This window comes from Callorhinchus milii, unplaced genomic scaffold (genome assembly GCF_018977255.1).
Source record: "Callorhinchus milii isolate IMCB2004 unplaced genomic scaffold, IMCB_Cmil_1.0 Scaffold6, whole genome shotgun sequence".
Taxonomy (NCBI): domain Eukaryota; kingdom Metazoa; phylum Chordata; class Chondrichthyes; order Chimaeriformes; family Callorhinchidae; genus Callorhinchus; species Callorhinchus milii.
Genome location: NW_024704747.1, coordinates 66,914 through 83,151, shown reverse-complemented (window position 1 = coordinate 83,151; position 16,238 = coordinate 66,914). Strand labels below are relative to the sequence as shown.

The 16,238-nt window shown below is 52.6% G+C and overlaps 1 protein-coding gene across 1 annotated transcript in view; it reads left to right on the top strand.

Annotated features, from left to right (window-relative positions):
• LOC103190408 (tensin-like) overlaps positions 1 to 11,684 on the top strand; it is a 78,180-nt gene extending 66,496 nt beyond the window's left edge. Inside the window, 14 exon segments of the mRNA XM_007911169.2 lie at positions 672 to 865; positions 1,148 to 1,217; positions 1,404 to 1,505; positions 2,245 to 2,413; positions 3,412 to 4,211; positions 4,711 to 4,797; positions 5,171 to 5,302; positions 5,826 to 5,918; positions 6,477 to 6,554; positions 8,775 to 8,846; positions 8,989 to 9,157; positions 9,578 to 9,646; positions 10,204 to 10,233; positions 10,785 to 11,684. Of these exon segments, the coding sequence (XP_007909360.2) occupies positions 672 to 865; positions 1,148 to 1,217; positions 1,404 to 1,505; positions 2,245 to 2,413; positions 3,412 to 4,211; positions 4,711 to 4,797; positions 5,171 to 5,302; positions 5,826 to 5,918; positions 6,477 to 6,554; positions 8,775 to 8,846; positions 8,989 to 9,157; positions 9,578 to 9,646; positions 10,204 to 10,233; positions 10,785 to 10,926 (2,207 nt within the window). The 3' untranslated portion in view covers positions 10,927 to 11,684.
• The last annotated feature ends 4,554 nt before the right edge of the window (positions 11,685 to 16,238 follow it).

Here is a 16,238-nt window from a genome sequence, read left to right as displayed (position 1 = left end):
TTGGATTCAAGCCCCACTTTGACGTGGAACTCATATAGTTTACGCTGTCGCTCCAATGCAATGCTGGGGGTGTGCTGCATTGTCAAAGGTGCCGTGCTTTGTTTGAAATGTTAAAGTGAAATCTCATCTGCCTGTCTGTTGGACATTAAATATCACACGACACTATTCAATAAGAGGAGGAAGTTACTCCCTGTGTCCTGGCCAGCAATCTCCCAGAGTAACAGCAAATTGCTCATTCACCCCATGGCTGTTTGTGGGAAGTTGCGGTGCAAAAATTGGCTAGTACGTTCACCCACAAAATACACAGTCACTCCACTTTACAATATGACCTGTGAAGCGCTTTGAGATGTCTTGACAACATGATAATGCGCTGTGTCAAATGTGAGGATTGTTACAGCAGGATTCGATATAGGTATCATAGAGAACAGCTGCTCGCGGTGTCTCACTGCCAGCTCCGGTGTGGACAGTACATGTCAGCTGAAGGGAACCGTTCCCTCTGGCAGTGCTGTACGGCTCGTGTGTGTCTCAGCGCTGGCTCTTGGGCGGAAGGTACACACTGTGTTACAGGGAAACATCCTCTCTGTATGGCCTGGATTTCGTGTCAGGTAAGTTGGATAAATCAGTCTTTGTTGAAACAAAAATATTTGAATGATGGAATCTCTTTGTTTCAGGGATGAGATCACACGGGACAAGTCCGGAGGAGATGGGCATCGCTCCACGGAGACGAACGACCAGTGAGGGGCAGTACGAGAACACGGGGAGAGATGCCGGCTACAGGAGCCCCCCGTACCGCTCCCCAGTGCGCTGTGTCTCACCCGAGGTGGTCAACACAATTGCTGCTAACCCCGGTGGCAGGCCGAGAGAGGTACGGTGATGGTGAGACTGGCACAGCTTGAGGGGGGGAGGTGGGCACAGGGCAAGGGGAGGGGGTGCACAGGGTGAGAGGATGGGGGCACAGAGTTAAGTGAGGGTACAGCGAGGAGTGCACAGGGTGAGGGGAGGGCACATAGCACTGGGATGGGGGAGGGGCACAGGGTGAGGGGAGGGCACATAGCTAGGGGGTGGGGGGCACAGAGCGAATGGGGGGTACAGTGTGAAGTGTTGACCCACTGTACCTGATTAAACACCGGGCACTTTGCTTCAACAGCCGAACATCCACAGTTACAGAGAAGCGTTTGAGGAGAGAGATAGCGTGCCAACCGGCCTGCCTGGCACAGGTAAGCGTTCCTCCCTTCCCGTCTCCTCAAACCTCCCGACCTCACGCTGCAGAGCTGTGGGTTTACAATAACACCTCCTCTGTTTGATCAGTTTCTAAATGGCAAAGTGTCCAGTATGGTGACACGTTCCAGGCAAACATTTTGGTCTGGTCAGTGTGTTGACATGTTCCTCTTTACCTGTTGCAGCTCGATCTCCACCTGGTCTCACCATGACTCCACTGTCAGCCCTGGGGCTGAAGCCTCACAATCCAGCCAATGTCATGCTGCAGTCAGCCATGCTGGGTCACGGTAAGTGTCAGCTGTGTCCTCCTCCAGCAGCAACGCCAGGAACACAACCCAGAGGTCTACCTGGGGGCACGATGGGGAGAGAGAGAGAGCAGGGAATGGGGTTAGTGAGCCCCAGCACAGACACCATGAGGAGAGAGAGAGAGAGGGAATGGGGTTAGAGATTGTATTTAATATTGTGTTGTGAACTCTGCAGCTCGTGTACTGTCCCGCACCAGGCTTCGGGACCACATCACTCCCACCCTCGCTCCCCTCCACTGCTCCCCATCCCCCAGAGGATCGAATTCAAGATCCTCATCCTCACCTACAAGGCCATTCACGGCCTCGCTCCCTCCTACCTCTCCGACCTACTATCCCCCTACCTACCTGCCCGTACCCTCCGTTCCTCTGGCTCCGGTCTGCTCCACATCCCCCGCCCCAACCGCCCTACCATCGGTGACCGGGCCTTCAGCCTCTCAGCCCCGAGGCTCTGAAACTCCATCCCCAGTGCCTTCGCCGCTTCCTCCCTTTCCTCCTTCAAGGCCGGTCTCAAGACCTTTCTCTTTGACCGTGCCTTCAGCTCCCCTCTCGACTCTCTACCCCCTCCTCGCTCCCTCTCTTCCCTCCCCTCACCCTGACCATTTCCCCACTGCTCGGGTCCTGACCCAACTGTCCAGCGCCTTGGGATGTCCTCCCAACGTGAAGGGCACTCTATAAATGGAATGTTGTTGTTGTTGTTCATTCCTTCTGTTCCTCTTTTCAGAGCCGAAGAGTTACGTGGAGTCGATCGCACGAACAGCGGGGCTCAGGGGAGGGCCCAGCGGTACTGTGAGCTATAGCACAGAGCCTGCAACCAGGAACCCCTTCTCACTGATGTCCTTCACCACCCCCAGCCCCCTGTCCACCAGCAGCCCCCTGCCCGGCCTGGAGAGGTGAGGGCAGCCGCCAAACACTGTCAAATTAGTCATTGTACACTCGGTGCCCAGGCCAAGGCCTGGATCACACCCGCACTCACACTGACTAACTGTTGTCTCTTAACATTGAGAAATACTCTCGTCAGTTCGGTCGCCGGTAATTTAATAATTTCGGGAGAAACATCGCCAAAGTTTTTCTACAATCCTGTATCATCTTATGTTTCAAGACAAAACTGTCTTGTGGGCTCAAACTGGGTGACATGTTTGACAAAGGAATGTGGGGATCGAGCCCCCTCTCTCTGTGACGGTCTCTAGTCCGGTTCCTGAGCCAGGAGGGGCCGCAGGGTCCCAGGGCACTCACCCCTGATGGCAGCACAGCCCGGCCCGGCTCATCAGCAGGACCTGGAAGGGCCGACCAGTCACTGGGGGCCGGGAATCCTCCCCTCAGCTCCTGTTAACCCTGCAGCCAAAGCCCTAACTAACGGGGAGGGGGTTCTGAGCTGGACAAGCAGTGGGAAAACTTGGCCGGACAGTGCTCTCAATGGCAACCTTCCATTCCAGACACAGGAAAATATCTATGTGTAGACGGCATAAATATATAAAGCCCTTAAGTCTGGTTTGGAGATTCTTAAGCATGCACCGTGATGGGTTTCTGTACGTGTCAGACTGTCGAAAAGAACCTAAAGGGAATTGAATGGATATCTCCGCCCTTTGATAGAGGATTCAGGATATTGTTAAAATCACGTCCGGGGATGGTTAGAAATGAGACCAGGAGCTATGTCTTCACAGTAAAGCTAGTGAGACGGTGGGGAACACAGCCCTGAGAGGCCGTTAGGTGAAATCGATCAAGATTTTAAATTAATTGGGTAGAGACTTGGGAAGTAAGGGATTAAAGGGGAGTGGGAAAAGGTAGGGGAAACGGGATCAACTGGGAAAGTGGCTGGGCATCTGTATGCTTTCCTGTGGCGCTATTTTCTGACTGAAACGCTAACATTTCTATATGAATCTCTCCCCAGCACTTTGCTGTCCAGTTTCCCGATGGTGGACAGTACCGGTCGCTTGGCCTCTCCACACCAGTCCAGTCTGTCACACCCCTCCGACAGGGACTCCAGCTACCTGAACCTGACTCCCCCCATCCACTCACATGACACAGCCGGGACCGGCACGAGCCCCTCGTTGGCCAGCTATCTGCAGGGTCCTGACTATCCCCCCTCAGCTCTGCCCCAGGATGGGCTGATTGGTTCCCAGCCCTCCTTGGTGGGCAGCCAGGGCAGCCCCCAGACCCCGCACAGGACGGTGGGCACCAACACGCCCCCCAGCCCAGCCTACGGGAGGAGAATGACGGGTGGTGGGGTCACCGCGCCCCCCGGGAGCCCCAGCTTGAGCAGACATCCAATGGGGGCGCTAGGTGGCAGCTCTCGGAGCCCTGTGCTCTCCCGACACGGGGGAGGGGTGGGGAGCTCTCCCCCCACCCCCAGCAGCCCCAGTGTGGAGAGACACGCTCTGTACGGACTCTCCACTCCCGCCTCCCACACAGATGATGGTCACGGGAGCTTCTCCTACCTGGTCAGCTCCTCCGGTTACCCATCCCCCGGCACGCCAGCGTTCCCAGTCTCTCCGGCCTATTACCTGCCGGACGGCAGCTCTCCTCGCCGAGGGAGCCCCGCGGGCACCTCACAGCCGCTGCTGCCGGAGAAGAGGAGGATGTCCATCGGGGAGCGGGCTGGGGGCTCCCCCAACTACTCCACACTGAACGGCAAACCAGTGACCCCCAGCCCCAGCACCGCAGCCCTCCACCACACGCTCTCCCTACACGGTAAGCCTCTGCTCCTGCCGTGCCATCGTTCAACCAATATTCCTGCCCATTCTGCCCCCTCTCGCTCACACTCCTGCCCACCCTGGCCTCGATCCCCCACACTCTCACTCACACCCTCACCTGCCCACCATTCTTGTGCCCATTCACTCTCCCGCCTGCCTACTCATTCACCTGCCGCCTGCTCTCTCATCCACCAACCTGATCTCTGACAGCAGGGCAGTCTATCGCCCATCCTCTCACCCACCTGCTCTCTGTTAATCACTCTCTCTCTCTCTCTCTGTCGCCCTCTTTCACTCTCACTATCTCTGACTCCCTGCGTCACTTGTTCTCCCTCTTTCCTGCTCTCCCTGTCTCTCTCTCTCTCTTTCTCTCTTTCTTGCTCTCTCTCTGTCACTCTGCTCTTCCCTCCCTCCTACACTCCCCATCATCTCATTCTCCCTGTCTGGCTCTCTCTCTCTGTCTATCTATATCTCTCTCTGTCTGTCTCTCTCTCTCTCAGATGGAAGTCCTGAGACAAGAGCTCAGGTGAAGTTTGTACAGGACACGTCTAAGTACTGGTACAAGGCTGACATCTCCCGGGAACAAGGTAAGGCTCAGCTTCTAACTCACTGTTTAAATGACACTATTTATTATGTTATTATTATATATGTGAGCTCCCAGAGTGAGTGAGTGTGTGTGTGGAGATTCGATCTCACTGTCTCTTCCTTGTTTTATCTCTTTTCTTCTTTCACTCCTCTCTCTCTGTCCTCTGTCCTCATTTTCTCTCTCTCTCTGTTTCTCTCCATGTCTTTTTCATTCCCTCTTCCTCAATCACTTTCTTCCTCCTCTTTCCCTCCTCTCCATGTCTTCGTTGTTCTCTCTCTCTCTCTCTCTCTCCTCTCTCTCTCTCTCTATGTCTTCCTCAATCTTTCTTCATCTCTCCCTCTCTCCCCCTCTCTCGCTATGGCTGTGCCTAACAGCGATTGGCCTGTTGAAGGACAGAGAAGCGGGAGCGTTCATCATTCGAGACAGTCATTCGTTCCGCGGAGCCTACGGCCTGGCTATGAAGGTCTCCTCACCTCCCTCCAGCATGGTGCAACAGAGCAAGAAAGGTACTGTCTCCCCCTCCCCCATCCACACCCCCATCATCACTCATCACCTCGAGAGACATTGGCGCACGACAATGTCCCCCCCCCCACAGCGACCGGGGAGGTGAACAAGTGATTAACCTCCGGGGAGAGCAACCTCAGATTTTAGCAGCTGCACAAACCAGATTTTAGGATTGACTCTGAATTGAAGACTTCTCCAAAATGACAACCAATGATACATTGTAGGACGTTGATCTTATTGTGGAGAATGTTGAGATACAGTCTGAATTTAGAAGCTGGTTTTCCGCAGTTCATAAAACGAAACCAACTTGTAAATTAAGGCTGGATTTAGAAACGTACCATAATTCTGCTTTATGTTATATATTTAAGACAAAAAATGATTTGAGACAATTGGGCTGAGGCTGGGAGGTGTTTGCCTGTGCTGGGCTGATGTCCACGTGTGTGTAGCCCCCCCTAGTGGGGATGGTCAGCACTGCTCCTGCGTGAGACACTCATTGGATCATCACAACATTCACCTTCTCTCCAGGAGACGTCACCAATGAGCTGGTCAGACATTTCCTGATCGAGACGAGCGCCAAGGGAGTCAAACTGAAGGGCTGCCCCAACGAACCGTACTTTGGTGAGGAACAAACTAGCACCTCCTCCCCTCTCCCTCACTCTTCCCTCCCTCCTACACTCTACACTCCTCCCCTCTCCCTCACGCTTCCCTCCTTCCTACACTCTGCACTCCTCCCCTCTCCCTCACGCTTCCCTCCCTCCTACACTCTACACTCCTCCCCTCTCCCTCACGCTTCCCTCCCTCCTACACTCTACACTCCTCCCCTCTCCCTCACGCTTCCCTCCCTCCTACACTCTACACTCCTCCCCTCTCCCTCACGCTTCCCTCCCTCCTACACTCTACACTCCTCCCCTCTCCCTCACGCTTCCCTCCCTCCTACACTCTACACTCCTCCCCTCTCCCTCACGCTTCCCTCCCTCCTACACTCTACACTCCTCCCCTCTCCCTCACGCTTCCTTCCTTCCTACGCTCTTTGGAAAGTGTGCCACAGTGTACCGGTGAGTGTTTATCAGTGTGAGTGAGTGTGTGTCAGTGTGTGAGTGAGTGAGTGTGTTATATCGGTTTGATGAGTGTGTGCGGCAGCCTGTGTGACTCGGTCTCTCTGTGGTCTCTCTCTAGGCAGTCTCTCAGCCTTGGTGTACCAGCACTCAATCACCCCCCTGGCATTGCCCTGCAAGTTGATGATCCCGAGCCGAGGTAACTGCACTCACACAGGCCAGCGCTGTGGAAGAGTGAGGGAGAGGGGGTGGGGGTCAATGCTGGATGGTGGGAATTGTTTAGGAGTCAGCTCGGCATTGTACTGGGAGACAGGGCAGGGAATCCGGAAGGATGAGATCAAATGGTTGATCTGAAGCTCCCATGTGATGATGTGACTGAGGGCATGAGAGGCTCTGTCCTGAGCCCGGCTGGTGTCGGCCTGACAAACTGCAAGAAAATCACACATTGTGCATGTTACATACAGAGCATCGCTGAGGGGTATGTTCAGTCAACTCTACTGTGTCTCTGACCCTGACCTGGGAGTGTGGACGCACAACAACAACAACAAGATTCCATTTATAGAGCGCCTTTCACGTCGGGAGGACGTTCCAAGGCGCTGCACAGTGTAGAGGGAGCTTTACTGTGTCTCTAAACCGGATCCTGGGACTGTGGACACACAGTGTAGAGGAGCGTTACTGTGTCTCTAACCCTGACCTGGGAATGTGGACACACAGTGTAGAGGGAGCTTTACTGTGTCTCTAACCCTGACCTGGGAGTGTGGACACACAGTGTAGAGGAGCTTTACTGTGTCTCTAACCCTGACCTGGGAGTGTGGACGCACAGTGTAGAGGAGCTTTACTGTGGCTCTAATCTTGACCTGAGAGTGTGGTCACACAGTGTAGAGGAGCTTTACTGTGTCTCTAACCCTGACCTGGGAGTGTGGACACACAGTGTAGAGGAGCTTTACTGTGTCTCTAACCCTGACCTGGGAGTGTGGACGCACAGTGTAGAGGAGCTTTACTGTGTCTCTAACCCTGACCTGGGAGTGTGGATACACAGTGTAGAGGAGCTTTACTGTCTCTAACCCTGACCTGGGAGTGTGGATGCACCAGTGTAGAGGGAGCTTTACTCTGTCTGACTGGGAGAGGAGATGATCACATTGACTCTGTCTCTCGCACTGGATTCTGGCTGTTTCCAGCGGCTGCAGATGTGGAAAACATCTGCTGAGATATTGACTGGTGCCAGACTCCAGGCTCACTCACATCTCCACACTGGGAATGGTTTCCAGCAACTGACAGTCTAAAAAATGGTCTTAGGCTAAGAAAAGGAGATTCCTCGGTCTGTGTTCACTCCCCCACACCCTTTAATATTCCTCCTTTTCAAACCTGTCCAATTCCCTTTACGAAGAAATGACAAGACATACCCCCCTCCCTCCCTCCCTCCCTCCCTCCGCCCACCCCGCAGTGTAAAGACAGAGTTTCTAACCTCCCCTTTAATTCCCTTTTGGCATTGACTTCAACGTTGGCCTGTGATGACTGACTGACAACCCAATTAGTCTGTTGCTGTCTGTTGTTAGTTATGATAGTTCCTGGTTACTGATCTGACAAGTCACTGCGCTCACTCTCTCCCCACCTTGACCTGTGCTCAGCACAGCTGGCCTGGGGGATGGGGTGGGGGGTCCTTCTCCTCTGATCTGGGTTTCACTGCGGTTTCTGTACAGCGATGCCTCAGTTGCCCGACCCACTTATGTGATAAGATTATTGTTATTGATTATTAATATTCCTCTGCTCTCCCCTCAAACCTGGACCCAGTTCACACCCTCCCTGCCCTCCAGCTGATTGTACCTCCTCTCTCTCTCGGTCTCTCTCTCTCGGTTTTCAGGGGACGTGGTGGCAGGAAACCTCATATTCCAAACTGGTGGGAGGATGAATGGCTTAGTATTATGCAGGTTTAACCCTCCCCCCCCCCACCCCACTCCCAGCCAATTGCGCACAGCAGCGTCCCACAGACAGTCGTGGATTGAGTGACCCATTTATTATTATTTTTTTGTTTGGAGGCATTATTATCCCTGGAAAGTGATCCGCCAATCAAATAACAACTGAGTTCCTACGTACTGCTAGGTAAACAGAGGCGTGTGAAGTCAGAAATCTTGGCCAACGTTACGCCCTGCCTGGGAATCAAATCCAGGCCTCTCGCTTGCAAAGCAAGTGCTCTAACCACTGAGCTACAGGACTCTGCAATTTGGGCAATAAAGCGGTAGCACCACTGGAGGCAAACTGGGGTGGAAAGCAAGTCATTTTGGTACAGAGCATTGTTGCTAACAGCCTCTCCACCATTCCCCTCCCATCCAGACCTTGGGAAGCTGGGGTTAGGGCAGGGTTTAGCGACACACACTTTGGCCCATTGCTGACCCTCCTGTGCTTCCTGTCGTTCTCCCAGACCCCGTGGATGCACAGCCAGAGCCTGCGGCCTGCACCAACTCGGCCGGAGACCTCCTGAAACAGGGAGCAGGTCAGTCACTTCAGGTCTAGCCTGACACGAGTGGCTAATAGACCACGTAGAGAGCTATTACCACCTTCTGTGTGATAGAATATTCTAACTCTGGCTGTGACCTAACCTCTCTCTCTCTCTCTCTCTGTGTGGCCTCGCTCAGCCTGTAACGTGCTGTTTGTGAACTCGGTGGAGATGGAGAGTCTAACAGGTCCCCAGGCCATCGCCAAGGCCATGTCGGAGACCCTGAGCCTGCAGCCGGCCCCCGCCCCCACCGCTGTCCACTTCAAGGTCTCCTCACAGGGCATCACCTTAACTGACAACCAAAGAAAGTAAGTGCGTAGCCTCCTGCCAACTAGCTCTGACCTCACTGTCACTGAGGTCTGTACTTTCTGTCTGTGTTTCCGTGTGTGTGTGCGTGTCACTCTGTGTGGATCCCTGTGCGCATGTGTAAGTGTGCATCCCTGATTGTGTGTGTATGCATCCCTCCGTGTGTGTGTGTGTGTGTTTGTGTGGATTATGTGTGTATGTAATCCCTCTGTGTGTGTGTGTGTGTCTGTATCCCTCTGTGTGTGTCTGTGGATTGTGTGTATGCGCGTGCATGTGTGTTGTTTGTGTGTATCCCTGTTTGTGAGTGTGTGTGAGTGTGTAACCTGTGTAACTGTGGCAGAGGTGTAGGATCGTGGTGGTGGTGGGGGGGGATCATGAGAGGTTGAGGTGTTTCCTGTCATGACGCTCCTATTTGTCTCCAGGCTTTTCTTCCGACGTCATTACCCGATCAGCAGCGTCACCTTCTGTGATGTGGATCCACAAGAGAGAAGGTACCGAGGTTCACATGCTGTGTACATATGTTGGCATGTGCTCGTCTGTGTGTGTGTGTGTGTGTATGTACACATGTGTTTGTATACATTTGGGTTTGTAAGTGTGTTCACGTATGCACATTGTATGTCCAACAACAACAACTTGTAATTGTGTAGTGTCTTGTGTAGGTGGGGCTGGGAGTGCGTGCTCACTGTTTGCTCAGGGACAGGCTGAGCTCTCACCACCGCCTCTCCAATGGTTTCCTTGTTTGTGGCCAGAACAAACACTGTGACAGGGTCAAACATCACAGAGCAGATGCTCTACTCCATCACCTGCTGATCCAAGCTGCCAGATCACCAACACTAACCCCTGATCCCAGGGAGTGGGGCAGCGCAGACCTCCATCTCCTGGGTCTCTATGGTGAAAGGGTAGTGACTCTGCCCTACATTATCCTATACCCTGTACCCACCAGCCCTCACCACACACAGAGCTTCTCTCGCCCACACCCGAGTGGGGGAGAGAGAGAGAGAGAGAGAGAGAGAGGGGAACTGTGCAATCAATACATTTTGTCTTTCAGATGGACCAAGTCAGACGGGGGACCTGCAAAGTAAGTACACAGTGGCCAGTGCTTCCCATCACTCCAACACGCATTAGAGACACAGTAAAGCTCCCGCTACACTGTGTGTCCACATTCCCAGGTCAGGGTTAGAGACACAGTAACGCTCCTCTACACTGTGTGTCCACACTCCCAGGTCAGGGTTAGAGACACAGTAACGCTCCTCTACACTGTGCGTCCACACTCCCAGGTCAGGGTTAGAGACACAGTAAAGCTCCTCTACACTGTGTGTCCACACTCCCAGGTCAGGGTTAGAGACACAGTAAGGTTCCCTCTACACCCTCTATATAAAATATGCTATCACAAGGGCCTTGTAACCCTGACTCTGTCCTCACTCTGACCCTCCGCCGCAGTAGGGTGTCACTGGATAGCATTTAGAGTGTTGGGAGGGGAGCCCTGGCTGATATTCCCCCCATATACACACACAGACTGGGGGTTGGTGATCCCTCAGAAACAATGGCACAAAGTGGAGTACCTGAGAGGATGTGGGAATTGAGGAAAGTTCTGAAAGTGTCTCTCTCTCTCTTCCCCCCCACACACAGGGTGTTTGGGTTTGTGGCCAGGAAGCAGGGCAGCACCACGGACAATGTCTGCCATCTCTTCGCCGAGACTGACCCTGACCAGCCCGCCACCGCCATCGTCAACTTCGTCTCCAAGGTCATGATCGGCTTCCAGAAGAGATGAGCTCAGCCACGAGGGGGGAGGGGAGCGAGGGGGAGAACAAGCCTGGCACACACACCAGAGGGCAAAGGGCACGTAGGAGTTTAATCCACGGATGGCAAAGAGCAAGTGTAATAGGGCGACGTGGGGGGTAGAGAGGGGGTATGCTGTAATAAAAGGAAAGGATCAGGGTGTGTCCTGTGGAGGGAATGGGCAGAGTTTTACAGAGATGAAAGAAATGGGAGAGACGTGAGTGTGCCATTGGCGATGACGCCACCGAGCACACTAACAGGCGGTGTCACTGTTTTATTGAGATTGATCTGTATCTAGCATTTCCCCCCACACTTCCCCACTCCCCCACACTGAGCTTCTGACACTACCGCTCACCTCACCACTGCCTCACCACCACCATCCCGGCACACAGCCAAGTCTGAGGCCTTAGTTGTGAGATTGGACTGAATTGTGACAGTGAGTCCTGACAATTCTGACCTCCCATCTCCCTGGCTTGGAAACCTGTCTCAGCACTCAAGCCACCCACCTCCAGCCAGCCCACAGCGCCAGCCTCCTGTCTGTCACTCCTCACCATTTACCTCCAGAGAAGCCCTACATCCCGTCACTCCCTTCCCGGTTACCTACTCCCAGAGCCTCAGACGCCATCAGAGGTAGACTGTTGTACCACATCACCCCAGCATCACTGTTTCCTTCTGCCATGAAGACCACCATTGCTTTGCCCAAGCGGGTGTCTGACACACACGGAAACCCATCACTGTGCTTAAGAATCTCCAAACCAAACTGAGAATTCCATGTATCCCACCTGTACATGGACATGACATGTCAAGTGACTGCCAGGATGGTGGCAGGTGATGTGGATGGACTTTGGTCTTCTTTTGCCCAACAAAGTCTTGTGCTCTCCACATGTTCTCAACACACTGCTACTGTAGCGCCCTCGTGTGGCTGAAACCTGGTACTGCACTTCCATGTCTGCCATTGGTCTGATGGACACATTTCCTCCCAATCCCCACCTCCGCTGCTCCAGCAATCAATGCTGGATCACAGCGGAGGCAGTTTACATACAATTTGACTCCAGTCACTTCTGTGCATCCACCTCGACTCAGTTTGCTCACTGGGTTGTTAGCTTCACTGTGGTATATAGTTTGGGACGCAAAATGTCGAGCAACTGCCAGGATGGTGGAAGGCAAACTAGATGGACCTTGGTCTTAATTTGCCAGCAAGTTCTTATGGTGGCTGTGATCTGGATTAGAGAGATAGCTGAGCCGAGGTGCGACAGAATGTGCATTTAATATCTAACGGCCTGAGAAGGAAGTGCTGAACACCAAGGCGATTGTGTCTAGACAAGGATGTCCTCTGTCCCAGTTGGCAGTGACATTGGTGCTGTGCAGATAAACTGCTCTGCCCAGATCTCACAGTATTAAGTCGGCAAATTCACAACCAAACTCCCTCTTTCCCCCATCCAATGTGTTTTTGCTCTAAACTTGTAGAATTTATGAGGCTTTTGCTGTGCTCTGATTGGGGATCTCTCTTTCTCTGAGACACGCAGACTGAGCTGGTGCGGAAATGTGACTCGGGCAGATTTACTGTTTATGTCACATTTCAGAGCTGCAAAACTTAGCCAATTGTTGAATTCAGCCTAACTCTGAAGTCATTGTCAAAGTGACGTACAGAAAACCAACTCGAAAATAATAGCTGTATTTAAGAATTCGCTGGGGCATTCAGCAGGTCAGGCAGCATCTATAGAGAGAGGAAAGTGACCAAAGATCATCGACCTGAAATGTTAAATCACTTTCCTGTCCCCATAGATACTGCCTGACCTGAGCCTTCCCAACGACTTCTGTTTTTATTTCAGATTTCCAGCATCTACAGTACTTTGTCTTTTGCTGTAGTTAAGAATGTGCTAAACTCTGACTTGTGAATGAACACACAGTAGCAGACACACAGACACAGGTGGAATCTCATCCAGGGAGGGATCCTTCGAGGGGAGGTTGGGAAACCTGCGCAGGGGAGCAAGCAGGTGAGAGAGTTAATTGAGCCCCAGCGCTGTACAGCCCAGAGACTCTCACTGTTAACAGCAAAGAGCACCAGTAACGCCCGAATCAAACAAAATATTTATTTTTGCTGGTTGTGTGGCCTCTTGTATAGACTTGTATATGTATAACACAAACATTTCCCTCTCCAGCGAGACAGGCAGCAGAGAGCGAGCCAGCGAGCACACCTTCTGAGGTGTGCACATAGGATGTGTGTATGTTGATGCTGGATTTTAATCATCTTCTATTCCTTTTTCTTTCATATATTAATATATATATTTGCCCTGTGCAATGCAGCACGTTGAGATGTCAGGCACTTGGAGATGGTCTTCCTGTTGAGTTTCAGACTTTGACTGTTGTGGGAAGGTTGGTGTTGAGGGGCTACACACCCAAGACCTCAGTGCAGTCACATTGCCACCAATCTGCCTGCTTTCCTCTTCTGTCCTTTCCTACCCCCACCCTCTCTCCAAAACTCCTTTCTCAGGTTCAAACCAGGACCCACCACCCTATAGAGATTAGCCCCCATTATTCAGTTTCTCTCTCTGTACAGACACTGCCAAAACCTTCCATGTGTCTGATTCTCTCTTCCTCCTACTCACACTTCGAATCCTCTCCTCTCCCCTTGAATCCCCCTCTCTCCCCTCTCCTCTCCCCTTTAATACCCCTCTCCTCTCCTTGAATACCTCTCTCTCCCCTCTTCTTTCGCCGAGTCCCCCTCTAACCAGTTGAATCTTCCCCTCCTTTCCCCTTAAGACCTCCTCTCCTCTTCCCCCCTCTCCTCTCCCTGACAATGTCCTGACGAGGCACAAACTCTTGCCAAAGAAGCGAGCACTCGCTTTCCTGCACTTTGACAGAAACAATCTATAATCTTTTTTTTGCGCATGTTCTTATGTACAGCTTGCGATGGAAATGTCACCCCACCTCAAACCCAGGCCACAGAATACAGTGTGCCGCATTCCCCTTCCTCTGCTTCCCAGCGATTCACCATTCACACTGCCGTGTGGAGTGACATTATTGTGCAGAGTCACGTTATTATGTGGAGTGATGTTGCCACACAGAATGATGTTACTGTGTAGAGTGACATTGCCACAGAGTGCCATTACTACACGGAGTGGCATTACCACACAGAGTGACATAACTGTGCAGAGTGACTTTACCGCAGAGTGATGTTACTGTGCAGAGTGACGTGACGGTGTGGAGTGATGACACCTGCTGATCAGTATTACCTGCCGAGGATCCAATGCATTTTAAAGATTCCCAATTGATAATGATCCAAGCTGCCCAGACTGAGTTCTGTATTTATATTGCTCCATGATATATTGTTTATATTTTATACCTGCTCTTTGGCTTGGCCGAGCTGTGAGACACAGCAGAGAGCTCTCAGTACACCTGTCCTATCCATGTACACTCGCCGTCCCTTTTGTACAGATATACTTACTTGTGTTGTGTGCTCTGCCTTCCGATCTCTGTAACGAAGGTGACTAAGCAGTTATATTAATACACAACTCATTGGAATGCTCATTGGCTTCCGTCTGCACTCCTTCCTTTCTGTTCCACTCGCTGTGTGTCAGCTCGTGTGTGTGTGTGCACAGTACACACAGGGTAAAGGGGACCAATTCTCTCCTGTCTGTGCTGTGTACATCTCACTGGCAGCTCCTTCCATGTACAGCACAGGCCGAGTCAAAGGGAATAATTCACACACCCAGCACGGTTCCACCACGAGATGCTGGCAGTGAGGTTGGGTTGGAGGTGCTGATTAACGAGGCAGTGAGGAGATAATTTAGCAAAGAGCAATCAGATTGAGGTGCTGCCTGTACCTGTTCACATCCCCCACTGCAATTTGAATAGAGAAAAGAATTTCTCATGATCTCCAAGCGGACAATCCCTCCTACACTGCTCATTCACCTCAAGGCTTTTTGAGGGACATCACTGTGCACAGAATGGCTGCTGCGTTCACCTATATATACACACAGTCACTACACTTGACAGCCATTCCTTGTGAAACACTTTTAGATGTTGCAATAAATAGGCACTGGATCAAATGCGAAGATTATTATTAATAATAAAACCAGACTTTACTGTCCTGACATTGATCCACACGTCCCTCTCAACGAAGCCCCTATGCTGCCTGGCCACATGTTTCCCCTCACCCTCGCACTTAGCTCGCCCAGCCCAGCCCAGCCCAGCCCAGCTCACACAGCCCAGCCCAGCTCACACAGCCTCGCCTAGCCCAGCTTGCCCAGCCTAGCCCAGCTCGCCCAGCCCAGCTCACACAGTCCAGCCCAGCTCGCCCAGCCCAGCCCAGCTCACACAGCCCAGCCCAGCTCACACAGCCCAGCCCAGCTCGCCCAGCCCAGCTCACACAGCCCAGCCCAGCTCGCCCAGCCCAGCTCACACAGCCCAGCCCAGCTCACACAGCCCAGCCCAGCTCACACAGCCCAGCCCAGCTCACACAACCCCACCAAGGACTTGGGAAACCCTGGCTCGTGCCGGTCAGTCAGGCTGAGGTTGTGGAGTTCAGTTCACAGAGGGCTGGGCAGTGTGGGTGGGGGTGTGGGTGGGCACTACCCTGCGTGAGGAACGCTGTGTAACGTGGGTTGAGTGGTGCAGTTGCTTGTTCTGCTCCGGGAGATCAGATTCACACTCCGCTCCAGGCAACCACGGATTGCAGCAACTCTTGGCAAACAGCGAAGGAGAGCACTCGCCGTGTCTTGTGTTGGGATCAGAGCCACACTAATTAGATCAGCAATTGAGGTTTGGGAGAACAAATTCTGCCCAGAGGGTTAGGAGTCTGGTGATGAGCAATTTGGAGCCCTGATCAACCCACAGTGACTGACAGCTTAATGTGATCCATTCTCCCAGCACTGCAGTTCAAGTCTATCCAGGGCCCGGCTGCTAATCTTGGGATGTCCTCTACACATGAAAGGCACTGTATAACTGCAGTTTGTTGTTGTGCTGGACTGGCTGGGCTGAGGTTGGGTTTGGGTGAGGGCTGAGACAGTGTCATTCAAATGGTCAGTGATGGACTCTGGAATGTGCCAAATACTCTGCGATCTCAGTGAATGGATCAGATCACAACCCCCAGAAACATCCCATCTTAGGGTCAGAGTCACCATCAGAAAGCTAATGTGATGCTGGGCTTCATAACGAGGGGAGTGCAATACTGTATAAAACAAACCCACCCTCTGTGACGGTCTCTCTCTCTCTCTCGTCCACCCTCTGTGCTGGTCTCCAGCCCGGTTCCTGAGCCAGGAGGGGCTGCAGTATCCCAGGGCACTCACTGCTGATGGCAGC